At 38.5% G+C, this 19,590-nt stretch overlaps 3 protein-coding genes across 4 annotated transcripts; 2 read left to right on the forward strand and 1 right to left on the reverse strand.

Moving 5' to 3' along the window:
• The first annotated feature begins 574 nt into the window (after window positions 1-574).
• On the forward strand, window positions 575-8,010 carry rsrc2 (arginine/serine-rich coiled-coil 2). Its single transcript, XM_044111502.1, has 10 exons — window positions 575-724; window positions 1,930-2,071; window positions 2,328-2,368; window positions 3,344-3,507; window positions 6,132-6,263; window positions 6,371-6,487; window positions 6,641-6,726; window positions 6,807-7,066; window positions 7,154-7,243; window positions 7,333-8,010. The coding sequence occupies exons 1-10, from the start codon at window positions 719-721 to the stop codon at window positions 7,516-7,518; spliced, it is 1,224 nt and encodes a 407-aa protein (XP_043967437.1). The 5' UTR covers window positions 575-718; the 3' UTR covers window positions 7,519-8,010.
• Window positions 8,011-8,687: 677 nt separating this feature from the next.
• Window positions 8,688-11,268, reverse strand: si:ch211-110p13.9 (uncharacterized protein LOC562347 homolog). Of its 2 annotated transcripts, none has more exons than XM_044111458.1 (4): window positions 11,161-11,268; window positions 10,716-10,845; window positions 10,456-10,589; window positions 8,688-9,992 (listed from the first exon to the last, which is right to left on the reverse strand). In XM_044111458.1, exons 1-4 carry the CDS (start codon window positions 11,260-11,262, stop codon window positions 9,216-9,218), a joined length of 1,143 nt encoding a protein of 380 aa, XP_043967393.1. In that variant the 5' UTR covers window positions 11,263-11,268; the 3' UTR covers window positions 8,688-9,215. The 2 variants fall into 2 exon arrangements, with proteins under 2 accessions (XP_043967393.1, XP_043967392.1); XM_044111457.1 differs by having other exon boundaries at window positions 8,690-9,992; window positions 10,991-11,171.
• A 63-nt stretch (window positions 11,269-11,331) lies between these two features.
• zcchc8 (zinc finger, CCHC domain containing 8) lies at window positions 11,332-17,727 on the forward strand. The gene is made up of 14 exons (XM_044111456.1): window positions 11,332-11,967; window positions 12,095-12,137; window positions 12,220-12,294; window positions 12,582-12,684; window positions 13,895-13,972; window positions 14,063-14,166; window positions 14,381-14,446; window positions 14,527-14,587; window positions 14,671-14,807; window positions 14,932-15,074; window positions 15,196-15,299; window positions 15,518-15,604; window positions 16,364-16,484; window positions 16,581-17,727. Exons 1-14 carry the CDS (start codon window positions 11,745-11,747, stop codon window positions 17,369-17,371), a joined length of 2,136 nt encoding a protein of 711 aa, XP_043967391.1. The 5' UTR covers window positions 11,332-11,744; the 3' UTR covers window positions 17,372-17,727.
• The last annotated feature ends 1,863 nt before the right edge of the window (window positions 17,728-19,590 follow it).

A 19,590-nucleotide genomic window follows, 5' to 3' on the forward strand; every position in this document is an offset into this window, starting at 1 on the left:
CACTATTGGTTTTTTCCCTGATTTTTGTCTTCCAGGTGCATCTTCTCTAACAGCTCACGAAAAACAATGCTTATTTAATAATGATATCAGTTTATTATCCAGACAACAACACAGACTTTAATTTTCAATGTGTTTAATGTATACATTCCAATATATCAAAGGGAATTCGTTTAAAAATATAACTAATGTGAAGCCTGATTTGAGCCTGTTGAAATCATTACAGGGTAAAAACCAATCTCGCCCATTCCGCGTTGCCAGGTTTGATTTACACAGTAACTTTTTCATTACATCCAATAATTTTTCATTCTCTATCAAATCAGTTTACTTTGACATACAACAGCATTATAAAAATAAATTAGATGTATTATCTCAAACACTGCTGTCGAACGGCATTAGTGCTTAAATGCAAAAACCTTTACAGCGGTTTTTAAGGACTTATTTTATTTGTTTCGTTAATGGAATAAATACCATTATATTTCTATCCATATTACTTGAAAACATATGTGTTAAATATTTCTAATGATCCCGTTTCTATTCATTCTTTAACAACACTGACGATTTTAGTGCAATGAAAGCACATTTACGGTACAAACTGGCAACCCAGCACAGTAGCTAGCTGAGTAACACATCGACCTGGCTGGAAGTAAAGTCCTCTACCGTTTTGCGTTGAACTGCTTCAAAAAAAGATTTATTCCATATAAATTGGTGATCCTGGATTATGTCGGTAAGTATTAATGGTAACTACATTAATATGTGATCAACATAAGCGGTTTTAATAAAATATTGGTAAAAATGTACTATGTGGTGCAGATTTTTTTTCTTAAAGATGGCGACGGTCAATGGTTGTTAGCTTAGCGACATCATGGCTACTGGCTATAGAAAAACAATATTAGCTGTTAGCACATATTTAACTTCTCTTTCCCAAATTACGGTTTTTAAACTAAGTGAACCAGCCAGGGCTAAAATGTATAGCATTGAGTTGTGTACTTAAATATGTAGTTGCTCTGGCTGTAACTGTAAAGTTAGCCTAATAAAACGCCATTCAGGTCTAAATAAATACGCACTGTACCGCTAGCTCCAGCAGGCTTAGTACCTGTAATATGTTCATGATGTGTGTTTTGAGATAATGGGTTTTATTTTTAGTGAATGTGATATTGGACTAAATCTGGACATTTGTCAGACATTAAATAGGTGTGTTGACAGTTTCTTTTAAGTTTTTTGTTTGTCTAAACAAATTAATTCATATAAAAGGGCACCCCAAACGACACGAAGACTGTGTATGCCGCCTGAAATTTAAATGTTTAAGAAATTTTAAAGGCTGAAAGTTTGGAGTTATGTCACTGAATTCAGATGGAAAAGTTTGATAGGTTGTGACCCAAACTTTAAAAAAAAAGTTTTATTTGAATAATGAGTTTAATATTCTGCGTTTTTGGTTTATATAATAATTTTTAACGGCCCTGTAATGCTGTTGTTATTCAACTAAACAAACAGAAACAGAGAATCAATGCATGAAAACAAAGTTGTGTTCAGCATGTGTTCCTTTTTAAGTAAAACACTATGTCAAGTCCAAATCTAAAAATTTTAATGTTAAAATGGATGGTTACAGTATGTTCTGTTTTTAGTGGAATCTGACAGATATTTATTCGGCAGATGAGTTAGTAGACTGAAATTTTGAGATTTAGTGTGAGACAGTGATGAGGGCTTAGTTAAGATTATTAAATATATGGAAAATATCACAGGAGCTGATTGTGATGAAAAACTCAAGTCAAATAAAGAGAGTGATAAGAGCAAAACAAACCCGTTAATATTTATGGTACTGCCATTATTTCTGTTCTGTCAGTACTTTAGGTTATTGTATTACTCTGGAGTCTATTCTATGTAAATAGATTGAAATGCTGCTGGTTTTACTTATCGACCCATTTGTTTCAGGCGAGCGACGACTCTGCAGAGTTGAACAGATCAAGTTCTCCAGTTCATCACAGAAGAAAGCACAGCATGGAATCTTCTAGGTCTCCCCGATTCTCCAAACACCATCATTCACGGTCAAGGTCACGTTCCAGGGAACGAAAACGTAAGTGCTTAGAAAAGATACATAGTCTCTACTAGAATGGTTTTACACAACTGGCCATTAGATTCCAAAATATTATCAGTAAAGTTTTTTTAAATGTCTAAGGTTATTTAAAATATATTGTTATGTAAGCATGTTACATAGTTGTCTATTCCCCTCAGAGCCTTTCTGTATGTGGGATTGTTATGCAATTGTTGCCAAATGGGTTCCATAATTTGTATTCTGATCATTTGGGAAAACTGCGTTCTGTCTTTTCTAGGTGACAGAAAATGCAGACGAAGTCGGAGCAGGAGCAAAGAGGTAATTAATATATTCATTTAATTTAATGAAAAACATTTTTAATTTGATTGTAAAGCACGATAGTTGCTAGTTTTAGGTCATGGTGAGTATTTGGTGCCTAAGTTCAACATTTTTGTGATAGAAAAGCTCAGAACAAAAAAAAAAGGACTACAGCCTCATGTCAAAAGGATAATTTTTGCCCTCTTAATGCTCACATGTATCGCAGGAAGCTTGTGTCCTTGGATATCTGTGATTATTATAAACATATAAATTGGTGAAAAATAGCTTTTTTTCCTTTTATTTTTGTTAAATCCTGTGTGGAGATCACATGATAACATTTCTACAATAAATCATACTCAGCGTGCTAATGCACGAAGAGACTGAACAGAGGACCCTGCTGACATAGCAAAATAATATGCCTACTACTGGGACAGGTAACTATCTGCCATTCAAACTCCTATTTGTCTCTCAATGTTTGTAGAAAAAGTGGCATTAACTCTGTCATCTCTTGCAGCTAGGAATGGGCATTCACTGAATCTCAAAATGCTTTAAACTTAAACACAAAATCAGTTGGATGCCCATCCCTATTTTAACCTTTAAGTTGGTCCAATTCAGAGTGTTTAGATTTCATTGAATTGTATTGGATTTTTAGCACTAATTCGAAGTTTCTGCCTTGATAGTCAGAATTTAACATTTGCATGCACGTCATCAAATCTAGCAAAACGTTCCAGAAATGCTGGCTTCATTTGTTATTGTAGCTATTCTTTGGTCTCCTTATCAGTGCAGCCAAAACAGTGCATACTCAGAAATACCCACTTATACAGTCATGATCTGAGAATTATGTTGTTGTTTTTTAAAGATGGGTTTCGAAATGACAAGGTCAATTCGTCTTGTCAGATTTTTATTTTTTTTTTACAAACCTTTTGCTCTAAGCCATGGTACTAACTCTTTTTGTTGCACTATTTTCCTGAAAGAGACAACTTCTTCTTAAAACAGGCACGAAAAAGGGATTCAGAGAAGCCATCAAAATCTCACAAAAAATCAGAAGATCATCAAGAGCAGGAGAGACATCCAGCAGAGAACGGAGAAGACCGATCCAGGCGGAAGGAAAGGAAGTCTTCGAGGGGGCGGAGCTTGTCCAGGTCACACTCAAGAGAAAGGTTAGTCCGACTGATAAGTAAGCAGCTCTTTTCTCATGCGATTTGTCTTGTGACAAAGAAGAGATAAATACTATGGATTATGGATTTGTTTTTTCTCCACCCAAATTATTACCTGTTAGTTACAAACTGTCTCTGAACGTGCCGTCATGTTTGAGACAAAACCAACAGCTTGATTACTGTTAGAAAGACCTTGTCATTTACTGCTGCAAAATAAAACAAATAATATTTGATGTGGATATTATAGTGGAAACATACAAAAACCATTGTGCCAGACTTCCTCTTTCACCATGTTTTTTCTTTATTCTGACAGTTAATAAACTTTGCTAGGGGCATGCAGTTAAGCCCTTAATTTTTTATATCACTGGCAGGTTTAGGTCTAAAGCAGGGGTCTCAGACTCGCGGGCAAACTGCGGCCCTCGGGACGATAGTTTGTGGCCCCCACCTTAATATGAAAGTTTAATGTTAGTGTGGCCCGCGAGCAGTGATGTCAGTAACACGTTAATTTGTAATGCGTTACTGACGTCAGACCACTTTTTTCAGTAACGAGTAATCTAACGTGTTGCTATTTCAAATCCAGTAGTCAGACTACAGTTACTTATCAAAATCATTTTTGCGTTACTATCTTCTTTTGTTATTTAATCGTATTTCCTCTACGCGTCTTGTCGAGTGACCGACGTCTCTATGCGACGGAAATGTAAACAATGGAGGGAGATGCGCATTTTGTTGGTGGAAAAACTGGAACTATTTTGAGATTCTGCCGCCAAGTCCGATAATTATAAGCGGCTTTGGGCTTCATTTTTTAAAGTCGCTTGCCGATTTAATGAGCGGCGGGTTGCGCCTTTTTGGGCTCGTTTTTGAACGTGAAGTTGCTCATTTGGGCTTGGAAATAAGCAGAGACTCATAATAAATCCCAGAATTTGTTCGTCATTAAGGTAGTCTTATTCCATCTCTCCCTGTTCATCATTTCTCAGATGATCCGTCCCGCTGTGTCTTTGTTAACGGCAAGTTAATGTATTACCTCTGAATGACGTCGAGCTTCGCGTTGCGCTCCAGAAAACAAACATCGAGACTAATTTAAACAGCGCAATAAACGTGAAAACAGCCACGAATGAACGTGTCCGTAGTTTCCAATAATTATAATGGCAACTTAATTCTAATTATTAATACTAAGATAAGTGTCGCAAATCTGTGCAGCCATCTGAGCTGTGGAGCTGTAGGAGGAGCTCTGTGCGCAGTGACACCAAATGCAGGGCCGTAACGCAGAACCTGGAGGCTGGGGGGATTTAGATGGGGGCTTTAAAATCCTTCTTAGAGTTTTCCAGACAACAGTGGACCACACAAACTACTCACGTTTTTTATTTTTCTACAATCTCCTCTTCAGTTCAACCTTATCAGTGGAGACACATTGTTGATGTTACCATTATAAAATAGCTTACAAAAAAGTATTGGCAAAGCTCAATGTGATTTTCACAGGAGGCGGAGCGTTGTTGTTAGCAGCTGCTGAAAGTAACTAAAAAGTTACTTTTAATGTAACTTAGTTACTTTCCAAATCAAGTAGTCAGTAATCTAACTAAGTTACTTTTTCAAGGAGTAATCAGTAGTCCGATTAAAGTTACTTTTTCAAAGTAACTATACCAACACTGCCCGCGAGTTTGATATGATTGGCACTTTTCAGTGTTGTGTGCGGAGCTGAACTAACTTACCAATCACAGTGCTTCAAATGGAGCTCATTGACCAAGAGTGCCACTCTGAACTCAAAGCCAAGTTCAGGGAGGTGAGTGGAAAAGCAGACAAGCTTGGGCAATTTTTGAGAGAATTGCCACCCAGCTTCCCTGAGCTTTCCCGAATGTTCAAGCGGACCATGTGTCTTTTTGGGAGCACATACTTGTGCGAAAAGCTCTTCTCTACCTTGAACTTCAATAAGTCCAAGTACAGGTCCAGACTTACTGACGAGCATCTTCAAGCTCTACTTAGGGTCTCAACTGCCTCCTCCCTTAAGCCAAATGTGGCTCGGCTATGCGAGAGGAAGCGCTGCCAGACCTCTAGCAGTAAGAAGTAGGCAGAAGAAACAGTTAACAGTATAACAGTATAAACTGTTATATTCATAACAGTTTATGTTCAATGTTCCATTCATGTTCAGAAAGTTAAAGGTTAAAGAACTGTTAATACAGCCATTTGAATCTGAATTATAATAATTACATTTATCTAGTCTTCTATAGCTGCTGTGTTATTATTATATTTTATTTATTTATTACTGATTCATTTTTTTTCTTATGAATTGTTAATTTATTTATTTTTTCATCTTATTTTGTGTTTAAAAAATAAAAATAAAGACATTTGATAACATTGGAATGTTTTTGTAAGAGCTTTTCTTGTGGAAAACCCGATGCGGCCCAGCCTCACCCAGACTCTACCTCCATCGGCCCCCAGGGAAATTGAGTTTGAGACCCCTGGTCTAAAGTAACCTATCCGACTAATCAAGTAGTCAACAAAATAATCAATAGAATAAATGAAATTCAGTGGCAGCTCTAATAAAATTATGGCTGTACTTGTGTAATCTCTTGGATTTGTGTTTGTTTACAATTTATTTACAGTAATTTGTTCATTTTTATTTTTTACTGCAGACGGCATCACAGCAGAAGCAGGGATCAGCGGCGGTCAAAATCGCGCAGCCGGGACAGGAAGAAGAAAGCCAGGTCTCGTTCAGGTTCCAGAACCAAACATCGTCACCACAGCAAAAGTCGCAGCAAAAGCAGGTGAGTGTTCGAAAATCAAATCTTTTATTGTAACTTTTACAAATTTGGGCAGGAGAGTAGAGGTATCCAAGCTGTTCTTCCTAATTTTCCACTGATTATTGCTTCAGGGAGCGAAAGAAGAGGGTCGAAAAAGTGCACAGAAAGAGTCTAAGCAGGTCTGTTAGTCCACTGGTCTTCCGAGGGAGAAACACAGCGATGGATGCACAAGAGGCTTTAGCCAGAAGGTAATGGAATGTTTTTGTTAATTGAATTTAAATTCATAAGAGTTTGTTCTGAGGCTGCTGTGCGTGTAGTTCTTATACAGACTCGAGAATCATGTGATTTAATTTAAACAAAAGAGGAAATGAGGTCAATGTTTTTTTTATTTTTCTTTTCAGACTAGAGAGAGCCAAGAAACTACAAGAGCAGAAAGAGAAAGAAATGTTGGAGAAACAGCAGCAGCAACAGCAGGAAATGGCTGCAGGTGATGTATTATTACTAAGTGTTCACATGTTTATCTTTCTGTTCAGATTCTGGTGCTAATTCTCATCGTTCTATCCTCAGCGGTGGCCGCCCCCATTGCAGCTGTTGCGGCGGCGGCTGCCTCGAACCCTGCCCTTAACGTGGCCGCCCTTCTGGCCTCTGGGACGCAGGTCACCCCTCAGATTGCCATGGCTGCACAGATGGCAGCGCTTCAAGCCAAAACCCTCGCGGAGACTGGCATTGCTGTGCCCAGTTACTACAACCCGTCTGCTGTCAACCCCATGAAGTTTGCAGAACAGGAGAAAAAGAGGAAAATGCTATGGCAGGGGAAGAAGGACGGGGTACGTTTGTTTGTCTGGAAACTTGTGAATATATTTGACAATGATTGCTTACCAAAATACTTATATTTTGGTTTTGTACTTTCTAAGGAAAAGTCACAAACTGCTGAGTTGTGGGAGAAACTAAACTTCGGAAACAAGGACCAGAATGTTAAATTTCGCAAGCTAATGGGCATTAAGGTAAACCTCTTACTTTCCTTCATATTTTGACCACTTTTTGAGTTTTAAGTTTAGAGTAAAAGGATATTTTACCATGTGTGTGTTTGCAGGATGAGGATGATGCAGAAGCTACCAAACAACTCAATGCTGAAGGATTAAAGACTCTTCAGAAGCAAGAGGAGATGTTCAAGAACCTCGATGTTCAGTACGAGATGGCTCGATCTCAGACACACACCCAGAGAGGAATGGGACTTGGCTTTTCCTCCTCTTTCTCTCGTGGGATGGATTCCATCTAGTGCCAAACCTTGGCACTTGTCCTCATCTCATCACATAATTCATTGCCAGCCCTCGAGCTTGCATGGATGTTTCTCTGAATCTGTATATTATTTATAGACAAAAGCCTCATAAATTGTAACGTGTACATAGTGAGACGCTGAGTTTGTCTCAGCGTTTATTAATCTTTACGTCTGCGGGGAAAAAGGAGGAATTATCTTGACTGGTGGATGCGAAGGTGAAGTAGATATTTCCTTTTAATAATGTGATTCTTTTTTATGAAAAACAAATATATTGATGTGTGGTTGTCGGAGTACGATGTGGTTTAAGCTGATGCTGTTTACATTCATTTAGCAAAGGACACAGTAGCATTTTTGGAATCCCCCATCTTCACTTGTCATTGGGTAAAATCAATCATGGGTTGTTATAAACACTTGTCTCCTTGACTTCTTTGGATAAAAATGAGTTTGAAATGTTTCACTCATTCATATAATAAATTTTGTGTTGAAAAAGTTTTCATGCATCACATTGTGTCTTACAAAACCACATTCAGTTGATAATGTGTTACATTGATGTCATGAGTGAATGTTAAATTGCTCTTTGAAGTGCTGAACAGTTCTGAGGCTCTATTTTATATTTGATGACCTAACAGCAGATTCTCCTACATTACTATGTCTTGAGGAAAGAATTGATGGTCACTGACATATGAGCACAGATTTGTTCTTCATTGAGTGAGGTAACTATAAGTTGTACTCAAGTAAAGGTTATACTTCAAACTAATATCAGTCAAGAAGAAGTAAAAAGTAGGGTACAGTAAAGCTACTACTAGATGTTTCTTTTTTTTCTAAAAAGTTCCTAAATAACTAAAATGTAACTATTAGTCAACCCAGATAATATAAGAAAAGCAGAACTGGAATAACTGGTGGCATTCCTGTAGCTTGCCACCATCAGTGTGTGAATAAATGTATTGTGAAGCACTTTGGAGTCCTTTGGACTTTATAAAGAGTTATATAAAGTAAATACCACTTACTTTAACTGTTGTTGAATAGATTACCATGGATTCAGGTGCCCTCCACTTCTAAAATCTGGTGATGTTTAGGGTTCAATTCAGTATAAAATGTTTTAGAACCACTTGGGAGAAAAACACTATTTTGTTCCTTTGCCAAAAGAGCAGATGCAGCCAGATGCAAATTTTTCAATAAAACCATATTGAGATTTTAAAAAGATTTTTCTAAGCAGGAGCAGCACACATTACTCACTTTTTGTGGACTATGTTTACAATTAATCCAGTGTGAAAAGACATGAATGTGGTTTACTTGAGTATTTGTTTATTTAAGTCAGTGCAACAAGATATCCCACTTTCTCCTAATATTGTGTGCAACATTAGGATAAGTATTCAAATAAAGTAGAGTTTGAGGACAAATATTGTGGACTAATGCAAAAATCTGAGACTTGAAAAAACTACTTCCCATTCTTTGATGCAAAATAACAAAAAAATCGATCATATAGGTGCAACTTATGTTTTGCCAAAAATCAAGTTATTTTATAAACAATAGCAAAGAATTTCTATGAATGAAATATTTTCATAGTTTATAAACCAAACTATAACCTACAACGATCCTGCAAATTTAGGACTGGAAATTATTTATCGTTTGGATAAATATAAGAGTCTATAAGAGTTGTGCAGGTATTATGTTGGTAGCTCTATGGAAATTTTCTCTCATTTACATATAAGAGTTGAGTAGAGCACGTGAGCGACACCGGTAATGAGGTTATGGTTCGCGAACTCCAGAATAAGAAGCAGGATTGGATATTCGCTGCGTCTCTTTCCTTCAGTCGACTCATCACACAAGCCCATCCAGTGCAGCAGCAGAGTCTGCATAGCCTCTGGAAACAGTTCTGCAGCCAGCTCCTCTGCAGGTGGCAAATCACTGATCTGTTCGATGTGCTGTACTTTAAAACTCTCCACTTTCTGGCTGATGCTGCTGTTGGCTGCATGAAACTGCTGTCCAACCCACTGTCCTATATAAGTAAGCATGTAACTCGAATACACAGAGTCTTTAGTCCAGTCTTCAACATTCAGTAGTGCTAACACAGCTTCAGTTGCATCCTTTTCATCTAGGCTACCATTCATGTATCGATCAATCTTCTCTAAGAGCAGCAACATAGTTTCCAGGCGATCTGTGCGGCCTTGAGGGGGAGAGCGGAGTTGGTCATCCAAGTGGTGCAGTTTTTCTCTGAGAGCAGCTACAGCGGGATGGATCTGCTCAGTTTGGCAGCTTTGTTTGGTGAAAGTACAATAATCATGATCTGCTGCTGTATCAGCTGTGTCATCAACAGATGCATGCATGACGTTCCCGTTCATCTGGCTAGAATCATGTCCAGGTATTTCCAAATCTTTGTCAGCCACGCTTGAAGACGCCGGATTGTCAAGATGCAGATTGAGGCTGTAATTCATTTCCAGAGGGCTTTCGTTTATCTGTGATTTCCAAACATCCTGCGACGAAAAGACAATCTGAATTATATATTAAACATGTCCAGGAAGAGTCAGATGACACAGAAGCCACTCTTCTTGTTTCTTGAAGATGTTTCAGCCCTGAAGAAGTCTTTTGGCTGAGACATGAAACATCTTCAGGAAACAAGAGAAGTCCACTTCCCTAGGAGTGTCACATCCAAAACAACTGAGAATCTAAACAAAGATATCTTGTAAGAAATGTACATACATACATTAAGTAAATATAATTTTGGGCTTTTAATTATTTTTAATACTAACATCTAAAGACACTGCAGATTTTCTCTAAGCTACACAGGTTCAAATGTAAACATATCCCAACTTATATTTGGTGAAAGGTACTCAAGTAGTTTCAAAGAAATGGCTCACTTTTTAGTTTACGTAAAATTATGACCAAAACTGTAGAAAGTAATCTAATATCATCAGGTTAATGTGCATGCATTTGTACCTGGAAATTCTCCAACACTGCAAGCTGCTCTTGCTTACTGTATATTTCAAAGGCTAAGCGGAAAAGTCCTTGAATGCTGTAAAACCACAAGCTGTTATTTGCAGCTGGAACCCTCAATCCCTGGAATCTGAATGCTGCGACAAACAAACAAACAAACAATAAAATAGGTTAAATAAAGTAAGATAATAATAGCCAACACGGCGATAGCCATGGTGTTGAGATTTTCATTGGACTTTAATATGATCAGCTATACATTTTACCTGAGGAAAAGTGTACTTTAGTGGCAAGTCCTTTCTTGGCAAACTTGGCATGGTACCTGGGATGGTTTTCCACACGGATGTCAGTATTGGACAGGAGATCAGCTCCTAAATACAGTGGAATTGCTGGATCCTGGCATAAAAGAAACGAAACACGGAATTATGTTATTTGTTATTTATAAAAAATGTGTGTTTGACAATCCTAACAAATTTAAAATTTAGATATAGACTTTAACTAAATCTTCATCAAATTACGCGACCAGATCAGTAGATTTTACCTGCAGACAGCTGCTCAAGCTGAACGATGTTGGATTCACTAAGTAAATAAAACGAATTTTCCGACAGCCTCCTTTCCACTGCGGTAAAGTTAACGGGGCAGGTGAACAGCTTGACATAACTACAAGTTTTCTCACGCTGGCATTATGTGGCGTATCGATTGTATGTTTACCTTCTTCTTCTTCTTCCTGGCGGGTGGGCAGGATGCCGTTCTTTCTTCTTCTTCTTTTTTATGGCGGTTGGCAAGCAACTTACTGATGTGCATTATTGCCATCTACTGGAATGGAGTGTGGATGCCGTTCTTTCTTCTTCTCTTACTTGTTTAATGGTGGTTAGCAATGGACGTTTTGTCGCACTGCCGCCACCAACTGGAAGATAATATTTTACTTTAACAGCTGCAAAACTATCAGGCTACAAGCAGTACAGCAGACAAACATGAATCAAATTTGTTGTTACATTTTTTAAGCAAAATTCTGAAGAATGTGGCATGCATTTCTACCAAGAGACCCAAAGTAGTTTGCTCTGATAGTCTTAGCAACCATTAGACTAGATACCTGCAATGTGTGTGGTCTGTTAAGCGTTTAATTTGACTTTGGATGAAAAAAGATTGTTTCACATTGTTTGACGTCTATTAACCTATTAATAGACGTCTATTAACCTATTCGCTGATTTAATCATACAGTCACGTGACTGTAGGATTAAATCAGCGAATCTAGTCAGAACACGTGACAGGGAAATAACCAATGAACGCACAAAATGATTCGTTTCATTACTGAACTTCCGTTTAGTGCTCAAAGGCTAAAAATGGCCGAAGTTGATTTCGGAGACAGTGAGCTTTTCCAGCAACTGGAGGACTCTGCTCCACCGGTCTCCAGACACATTCGCTTCACAGAGGATGATGGAGAAAACGCAGAGGCGAGCGAGCTCCGGAGCAGGCTGGAAGAGTGTGAAGATAATATCGAGAGGCTTTCTGAGGAGAATATCCTTGCGTCAGTGTAGCTGTAGCATGTTTGCTATCATTAGCCCTAACTGCAAGTTCTCGAGCTGTAAAATATGCAATTGTTTTCGCTGCGTGTCTCTCTCTATTTCTTTAACGTTTAGCTCACATAAAGTATTAAGACGGAAGCTCAATATCCTGACAAGACCGAGGTAATATTCTAATTGTACATCTGCCTGTCTCTTTAGTTGAAACGAAACCTAACTAAAGGCACATTTCTACCTGCCTTCACAGCGGCCTCACAGTGGAAGATGTCAACATTGACGGGCCACTTCTTCAAATCCTCTTCACCAACAATATTATATCAAAGTAAGTTCAATGTTGCACCGTTCAGAGGGGCTCATTAGAGGACAGTAAGATGGGAAACAGTGAAGTAGAAACCAACATTTGTGTACTTTTGGTTGTGTCTGTACTTTTAAATATTTACTGGAAAAAAATAGATGTAGAGTCTGTTCCTTTGCATGATTGGTGGCTTCTGTAGATGTTAGCCAATAGACGCATTTGGACATTTTAATGAAACAAAAAGGTTTGTTTCAGATTGAACAGCTCAAAGCAAAGGTGGAAAAAATTAATACTAAATAATATTTCTCTTCAAGACAATGTCGGCAAGAAATCGAAGACTGCATCTGCAGTGTCATTTTGAAGCACCAGAAACCAGGCAATGAAAAGAAGATATCAGTGTTTCACATGAAACCACAGGTATTTACCTAGAAATTTATTGTATTTTCAAAATTGTGTTTTAAAGGGATAGACCAGGAATTTCTAAAGTGTGGTTATGCTAGAGAGTTATAAGCTGTCAATATCTTACCTGTGGTAAATCAGCATATCCATTTTAATATCCAAGTTTTTCCTGCAAGCCATTTTGCTTTGCATGGGTTAATGGAGTGACTTTTCAAAATGAATTCTTAGGTAAAAGTAAAGCATTTCTCACAGATGATTAATATTTTTTACACTTTCAAAGAAAAACTATAATAGCTGCACCTTCATCTTAACGGCAAACATCACCAGGCTTGAGTTTTAGGATCATTGTAAGGAGGAATACAGACAGCTGGCTGCCTTTGTGTCATGGTCAGACCAGGAAGATCTTTGAGCCTTACAGATATAGAATGTAAAATGTAGTTTAATTCACTTTTAATTTGCTTATGAATTTACTCTACAATCATGTTTTTGTGCATTTGTATATGTTTAAGAGGCTATATTCTGTTTCAGACTCCAGCCATGGATGAAAACAGAGATGTCATAAACTAATAAATTACCTATCATAACAGAATGTAAATACAATGTGTTAAGTCTGGGGCTTCTTCCAAAGTTGTTTTCTTGTCGTTTGGTTGTAGCCCAACTACAATGTGGGGTATTCTCTGTGCTTGAACCAGGTTGTTGAAACCACAGATTAATCTTTGTGAAATTAAAGGTGCAGCTGCAAGCAGAGCAACAAGTGCGAGAGTTTTGTAGGGACATGTCATTAAGTGTGTGCCTATTGAAGATTTAGTTAATTTGCAAACCAATTACTTTGCTCTACTAGTTCCAGCTTTGGCATGTTTCATATTATGTAAACAATTTACTGTGTAAATGATCATTGGATTTTCAAACTACAGCCCAATATAAACATGCTAACAACTTAAAGGCTCACAAAGTAACACTTGTGTAAACCGCCATGAAATTTTTGAGTTTGGAGATGTTTATACACCAAAAGTCAATTTGGCTCTTGGCTCCTCTCAGGTATCACTTCAAACCATTAGTTTCAGCCTCATAGTCCAACTAATACAAATTTATGCTAAATGAAGATGCTGAACTAATAATCTACTGCAGGGGAGGTGATGGCTGCTTTTAACCTTTTTAACTTTACTTTAAAAATCCAGACATATCCCTTTAAATAAACTTCCACTGAAACATGTTTCACTTTCTGAAGAATTCAGCTTTTGCATTGGATGAAGATCCTGATAAGTTGTCTTCCAGTAGTGTGAGAACTACAACAGAAGCCTTTAAAGTAAGTGCCTAAATGTATCTCCACATAAAGCAGAACATGCTGTCATGAGAAAAGGAGAATTTTATATTATTGTACTATTTTGTCTCTTAGGTTGTTGGGAGCGTTTTATATTTTCCTACCTTCAGTGTTGACAAACTTGGACAGCCTCTGGTGAATGAAAACCCCCAGCTGACTGATGGATGGGACGTTCCAACGTATCTTTGAAATGGATTATTTATAATTTTTCCCAGGAATTTTTTTTTTTTTAGCTTATTTCCAGATGCTTTTGATCATTTGGGGTTCAAGAAAAACCTAAGACAGAAAAGAAACAACAAATGACTATTCACCAAATATCTTTAACTGTTGTATCAAAGTATATTTGATAAAAAAAATTTAAAAAGTAGTACACCTTCCTGAAATGTTGCACAGCTACCAGCAGGTTTATAACCAAGTTATTGGAACAGATGGACTAGAAATGGAAATTAAAAACAAAAGGTAAAAGACTTAAATGTTTTATAAAGTTTTCAAATTCGTCTATTAATATGCTCACATTTGTGTCATGATTATTTTCACAGACCCAAGTCTATGTGTTTCAACTGTGGCTCTTGCGCTCATCAGCTCAGAGATTGTCCCCAGGTACTGGACTGGATCCCAGTAAAACTCTCAACATGGAAAACCACTACTTAATTTTCTGCATTTATACTTTGTCCCCTCCCTAGCCTAAAGATATGGCTGCGATAAATGAAAGAAGAAAAGCGTTTAATCAGAACTCAAGCCAGGTCACTCAGAGCAACCAGCGCTACCATGCTGATGAAGTCGAGGAGCGCTTTGGAAAATTCAAGCCTGGAATCTTAAGGTAGGATTGATAATTTGTGCAAACCAAAAGAAACAATGATCACACACGACTTCCAGTAAAATCAGACAGCGCATATTTGTTTGTATTAATGAATTAATTATGTTTCATTTTCATTTCTAAACAGTGAGGAGCTGTTGGCAGCACTGGGAGTAGCCGGTAACACCCTCCCTCCTCTCATTTATCGGATGAGACAGCTGGGTTATCCACCAGGTTGGCTCAAAGAGGCAGAGATGGAAGACTCTGGCTTATCACTCTATGATGGAAATGGTATGTTTTCTGTTTGTAATCATGTTTTCCTTCTGCTTTTTATAATTTTTTTAAATTTTTTGATAAAATTAACATGTATTTTGGACCTTGTCACAAAGATTTTTTCCTCCTGCTTTTGTAGTATCAAATGATGATGTCGGCAGCACTTCACAAAACGTTTCTTACGATGTTTCCAAACTGGTGGATTTCCCTGGTTTTAACGTGCCTGCACATCAAATTAAAGATGCAAGTACCTTTCAAACCTAATGCTATGTACCGAGTGGTAATTTGTTTTAATCTGTAGGTACTGTAGTCTTGAATTTGAAAAAAAAAAAAAACACAAATCTGTTCTAGATATCCATTATTGCATTGACTTCATAGTTTCGTTAAATTGGAGAGTTTGGGATAGATCTGGTGTAATTGCTCTGCATTTTTAAAAAGTTATATTCTTGTCTGATTCCCAGGAGTTTATGCATTATGGTTCAATTCCAATGCAGACCAGCCACATGAAGCAAAACTATGCAGCCTACCTGTCCAACAACTTCCCTAAGGTAATGCTTAGTGTTTTGACTTCTCATTCTTTATGTCCAAACTCAACAATATCAAATCATCCAGTTCTTCTGTACGTTTTTGTGCAATGCCTGCATCAACTTTCTACAACATAAGGACACCAATACCATCAAGCTTTTAAAAGGAAGACTCTTTGTTAGGGCTGGATAATAAATCATCACGATAGAGACATGATCTTTTAATGTCAGTTAGAATGTTCAGTAATTTCACAGAAATCTGATCCAGAGCTGCAGAGCATCCTGGGGGATGTAGGCAGAGAAAAGGCTTTAGCTGCTTAACATCTCACGGCCAGTTAAGCCAGGTTGATGACATTAACTAACTTACTCACTCATCAGTTACCTAGCAACTCACTCGATCTGTGGTTAGCGAGCAACAACCTGTTGAGTAGCTTGCGCAGCTGCAGTTTCAGGTCTCGCCATCCTGCCTCATAACTGCTTAAAAATGGAAAAACAACAATGTGGAGTGAAGGGAGAAAAGGAGAGCAACAACTTAAAAGCAAATTGTGGATAAAACCAAAGATGATGATGTGACCGGTTTACCAGTATTTCAGATATTCAAATAAAAAAACCTAGTCAATAATCATCGATATTGCCTGATATGAAACCCTTACATGATACATTTTTATGTATTGTCCAAGCGATACTCTTTGAATTGGAAAACGTTATTGACTTTGTGAGGAACTTGTCTTTGGCTGCACTGCTTGATCAGAGCCCTAAAATCTCAGTTTTCTTTGCCAACAGCCTGGTGGCTCCTCCAACAAGAGGCGACAAGAGTTCGACTCATCCCCTCATCTTAGGAAGAAGACTAAGTCTAGCCCAGATCAAAACTCAGACAGGAGCTCAGATATGGACATTGAATCAGGTATTGCAACATTTCCCAGAATTGATGTGCACTTATGTCTTATCAAAACCTAACTTGAAATGCAGAATAATAGTTATTCCTTTGTGCTTTTCCCAGATCCAGGGACACCATATTCATATCAATCTGGTGACTTCCAGTTCCAACCACCCCTACCTCCAGGCTCCCCTTGCTACAGCTCACCTCCTCCATTACCTCTGGGCACTCCTCCCTCCACACCCACTCGCCCACCTCTCCCTAAAGGGACGCCTCCACCAACTCCCACCAACGGCTCTCCAGCTCTGCAGAGACGGGAAGTGCCGCTAGCAGATGAGACTGTCGAGGCAGCAGAAGACGATCTGACTCTGGAGGAACTAGAAGAGCAGCAGAGGTTGATCTGGGCGGCTCTGGAAAATGCTGACACAGCTACAAATAGTGACAGTGAGTCGCCGGCTTTAGGTACACCTGTTCCCAGTTCGCCCAGTGCTTCCACACCAGCACACATTGACATGGAAATGGAAGATATTGATGAGACGGTAGACAGGGTGAGACCTGCTGAATCTTGCTTTGACAGTGAGAATCAACGGAAACCGGCTGTACAAGAGAGTTCGACTCCAATCTATCGGCCCATAAAAGTAGAAGACGAAAGTCCTCAGAGCCCTGATGTAGATTCTGTCAGACTCCAAGATGACGGCCCTGACAGCCCTGACAGCCCAAATGACGGGGCTGGAGATGTTTTGTCTGGTAATGAGAAGATCATAGCTGTTCCTCATAGGAGCAAATTTGCAGCTGGCATTGTTCAATTTGAAGACACCCCTGAATACACAGAAGTAGCTGAAGCCACTGGAACGTACCTGAGAATCAGAGACTTACTAAAAGGTTCCCCTCGAAGCTTGTCAAAGAAAAAATGAAATGTTTGTCACATGTATTCAGAACACAACATGAACCTTTTAAAATCTTCACTAAACTTGATCTTTTTTTTTGTTTGATTTTGGCCAGATCATATGTAAGTCTACAAGGCACAGTTTAAATTTCTGCTGCAGTAGCATTACCTTTTTGTATGCTTTATTTTTTTTATGTAAATCTGTATAGTGTTGAATTTTATATGGTTATGTTTAAGTGGGTTTTTTTCTTGTCAAATTTGGCTTGTTTTGAAGGTCTTAAGTAAACATGCTTGTGTTCTCACTTTCTGCCTTTATTTTACTACTTTGCCTACATTTTTACTGGGATGAATAAATGGCTACAAAGCAAAGGAACCAAACCACCAGTCATGCTTGGCATGTGTCATAGAAATCTTTTTGACCATTCCAGATTTTTGTCACTGTGAAATACAGATTATCCATCTATCCCACAGGAGTCAAATTCCAGTCCTGGAGGGCCACTGCCCTGCAACTTTTAGATATGCCTCTCCTGCACCACACCTGAATAAAATAGTTAGGTCATTAGCAAGTATCTGGAGAACTTATCTACACAAGAAGGAGGTAATGAAGCCATTTCATTCCGGTGTTTTGTACCAGTGGCAGATCTATAAATTGCAGGATAGTGGCCCTTGAGGACTGGAGTTTGACACCCCTGATGTCTTCTCACCAGAGAGGGTGGTTGAAGAGACATCTCTCACCCCAGGAAAATTCTTAAGCTCATTACTGAGAACCTCAAGGGGTTCACTCATCAGGAGGGATACAAGTAGTACAGTGACCTCTGAGCCTGTCCTTAATCTCTTTCTTTTTTAAAGTAAAAGTAATTTGTGAAACAGCTCACAACCACAAAAAGTTCTACTACTACCTCCAGGTCAGGGGTCTGTTTTTTGCAACAGGTGGATATGTTTAAATGTGTTGTGTTACAAGTTTGTTTGCGAGTGAAAAACTAATGGTTCTATATAACCAACAGCTGTGGCCAGGAAAACATGGATTCTTCCAGAAAGCAGTGAGATGCAAGCAACTGAAACCGTTCTCCATAGGGTGGCTGAGCACCAAAATCTCAGAACGGTGGCACAGACTAGCATATAAAAACATTTTTAATTGCACGTCTTTATGTTTTGAAGCAATAAATGATAGTATTTTTAATTATCCCCTCTTCTAGAGGTCATCTCAAGAACCCCTTTGTATTTAGGGTGGTAATGCTAACTTTGGCTATCAATAGCTAAAGTATAAAATCTGGTACTGGTTATTTCCACATACATGCCATTGTGGTGGCTGCACAGTGGCGCAGTTGGTAGAGCTGTTTCCTTGCAGCAAGAAGGTCCTGGGTTCGATTCCCAGCCCGGGGTCTTTCTGCATGGAGTGTGCATGTTCTCCCTGTGCATGCGTGGGTTCTCTCCGGGTTCTTCCTCCCACAGTCCAAAAACATGACTGTCAGGTTAATTGGGCTCTCTAAAATTCTCCCTAGGTGTGAGTGTGTGTGTGAATGGTTGTGTGTCCTGTCTGTTTTCTGTGTTGCCCTGCGACAGACTGGCGACCTGTCCAGGGTGAACCCCGCCTCTCGCCCGGAACGTTAGCTGGGGATAGGCACCAGCAACCCTCCCGACCCCATTAGGGACAAAGGGTGTATAGACGATGGATGCCATTGTGGTTTAATAAAATTTTAATTCAAAACTAGAAAATATTTTTATTAAATCTCTTGACAAGTGAATAAATATAAATTCTATAAATATCACTAAATATAGAATTTAATTGTTAAATCTGCTAATTTACATTGCATACATCAGTGTTTCTCAACCCTGGTTCTCAAGGCACACTGCCCTGCATTTCCCTGCTTCCGCACACATGATTTCAATTGATGGCTGATTAACTGGCTTTTGCTGAATTGCAATCATCTGAATGCGGTGTGTTGAAGCAAGGAAACGTCTAAAACATGCAAGTCAGTGTGACTTGAGGACTAGGTTCGAAAAACATTGGAATACATGAAGTATTTAAACTTCATATTTGATTGCTTAATCTTCACACTTAACTACAAACCAATTACATTGTTTACTGTATGTAAAGCAGTATGAGTCCCGCCCCCTGACTTTAACTGGGAAGGCTGAGAAATAAAGCGCAGTTATGATAAACTGTAACATCGGGTTCTAATTTAATTAAAAACGTTAACTATTCATGCAGTTGCAATATGTATAAAGTTATTTTTTTAAAAGCAG

Source organism: Gambusia affinis, linkage group LG03, assembly GCF_019740435.1.
Source record: "Gambusia affinis linkage group LG03, SWU_Gaff_1.0, whole genome shotgun sequence".
NCBI lineage: Eukaryota > Metazoa > Chordata > Actinopteri > Cyprinodontiformes > Poeciliidae > Gambusia > Gambusia affinis.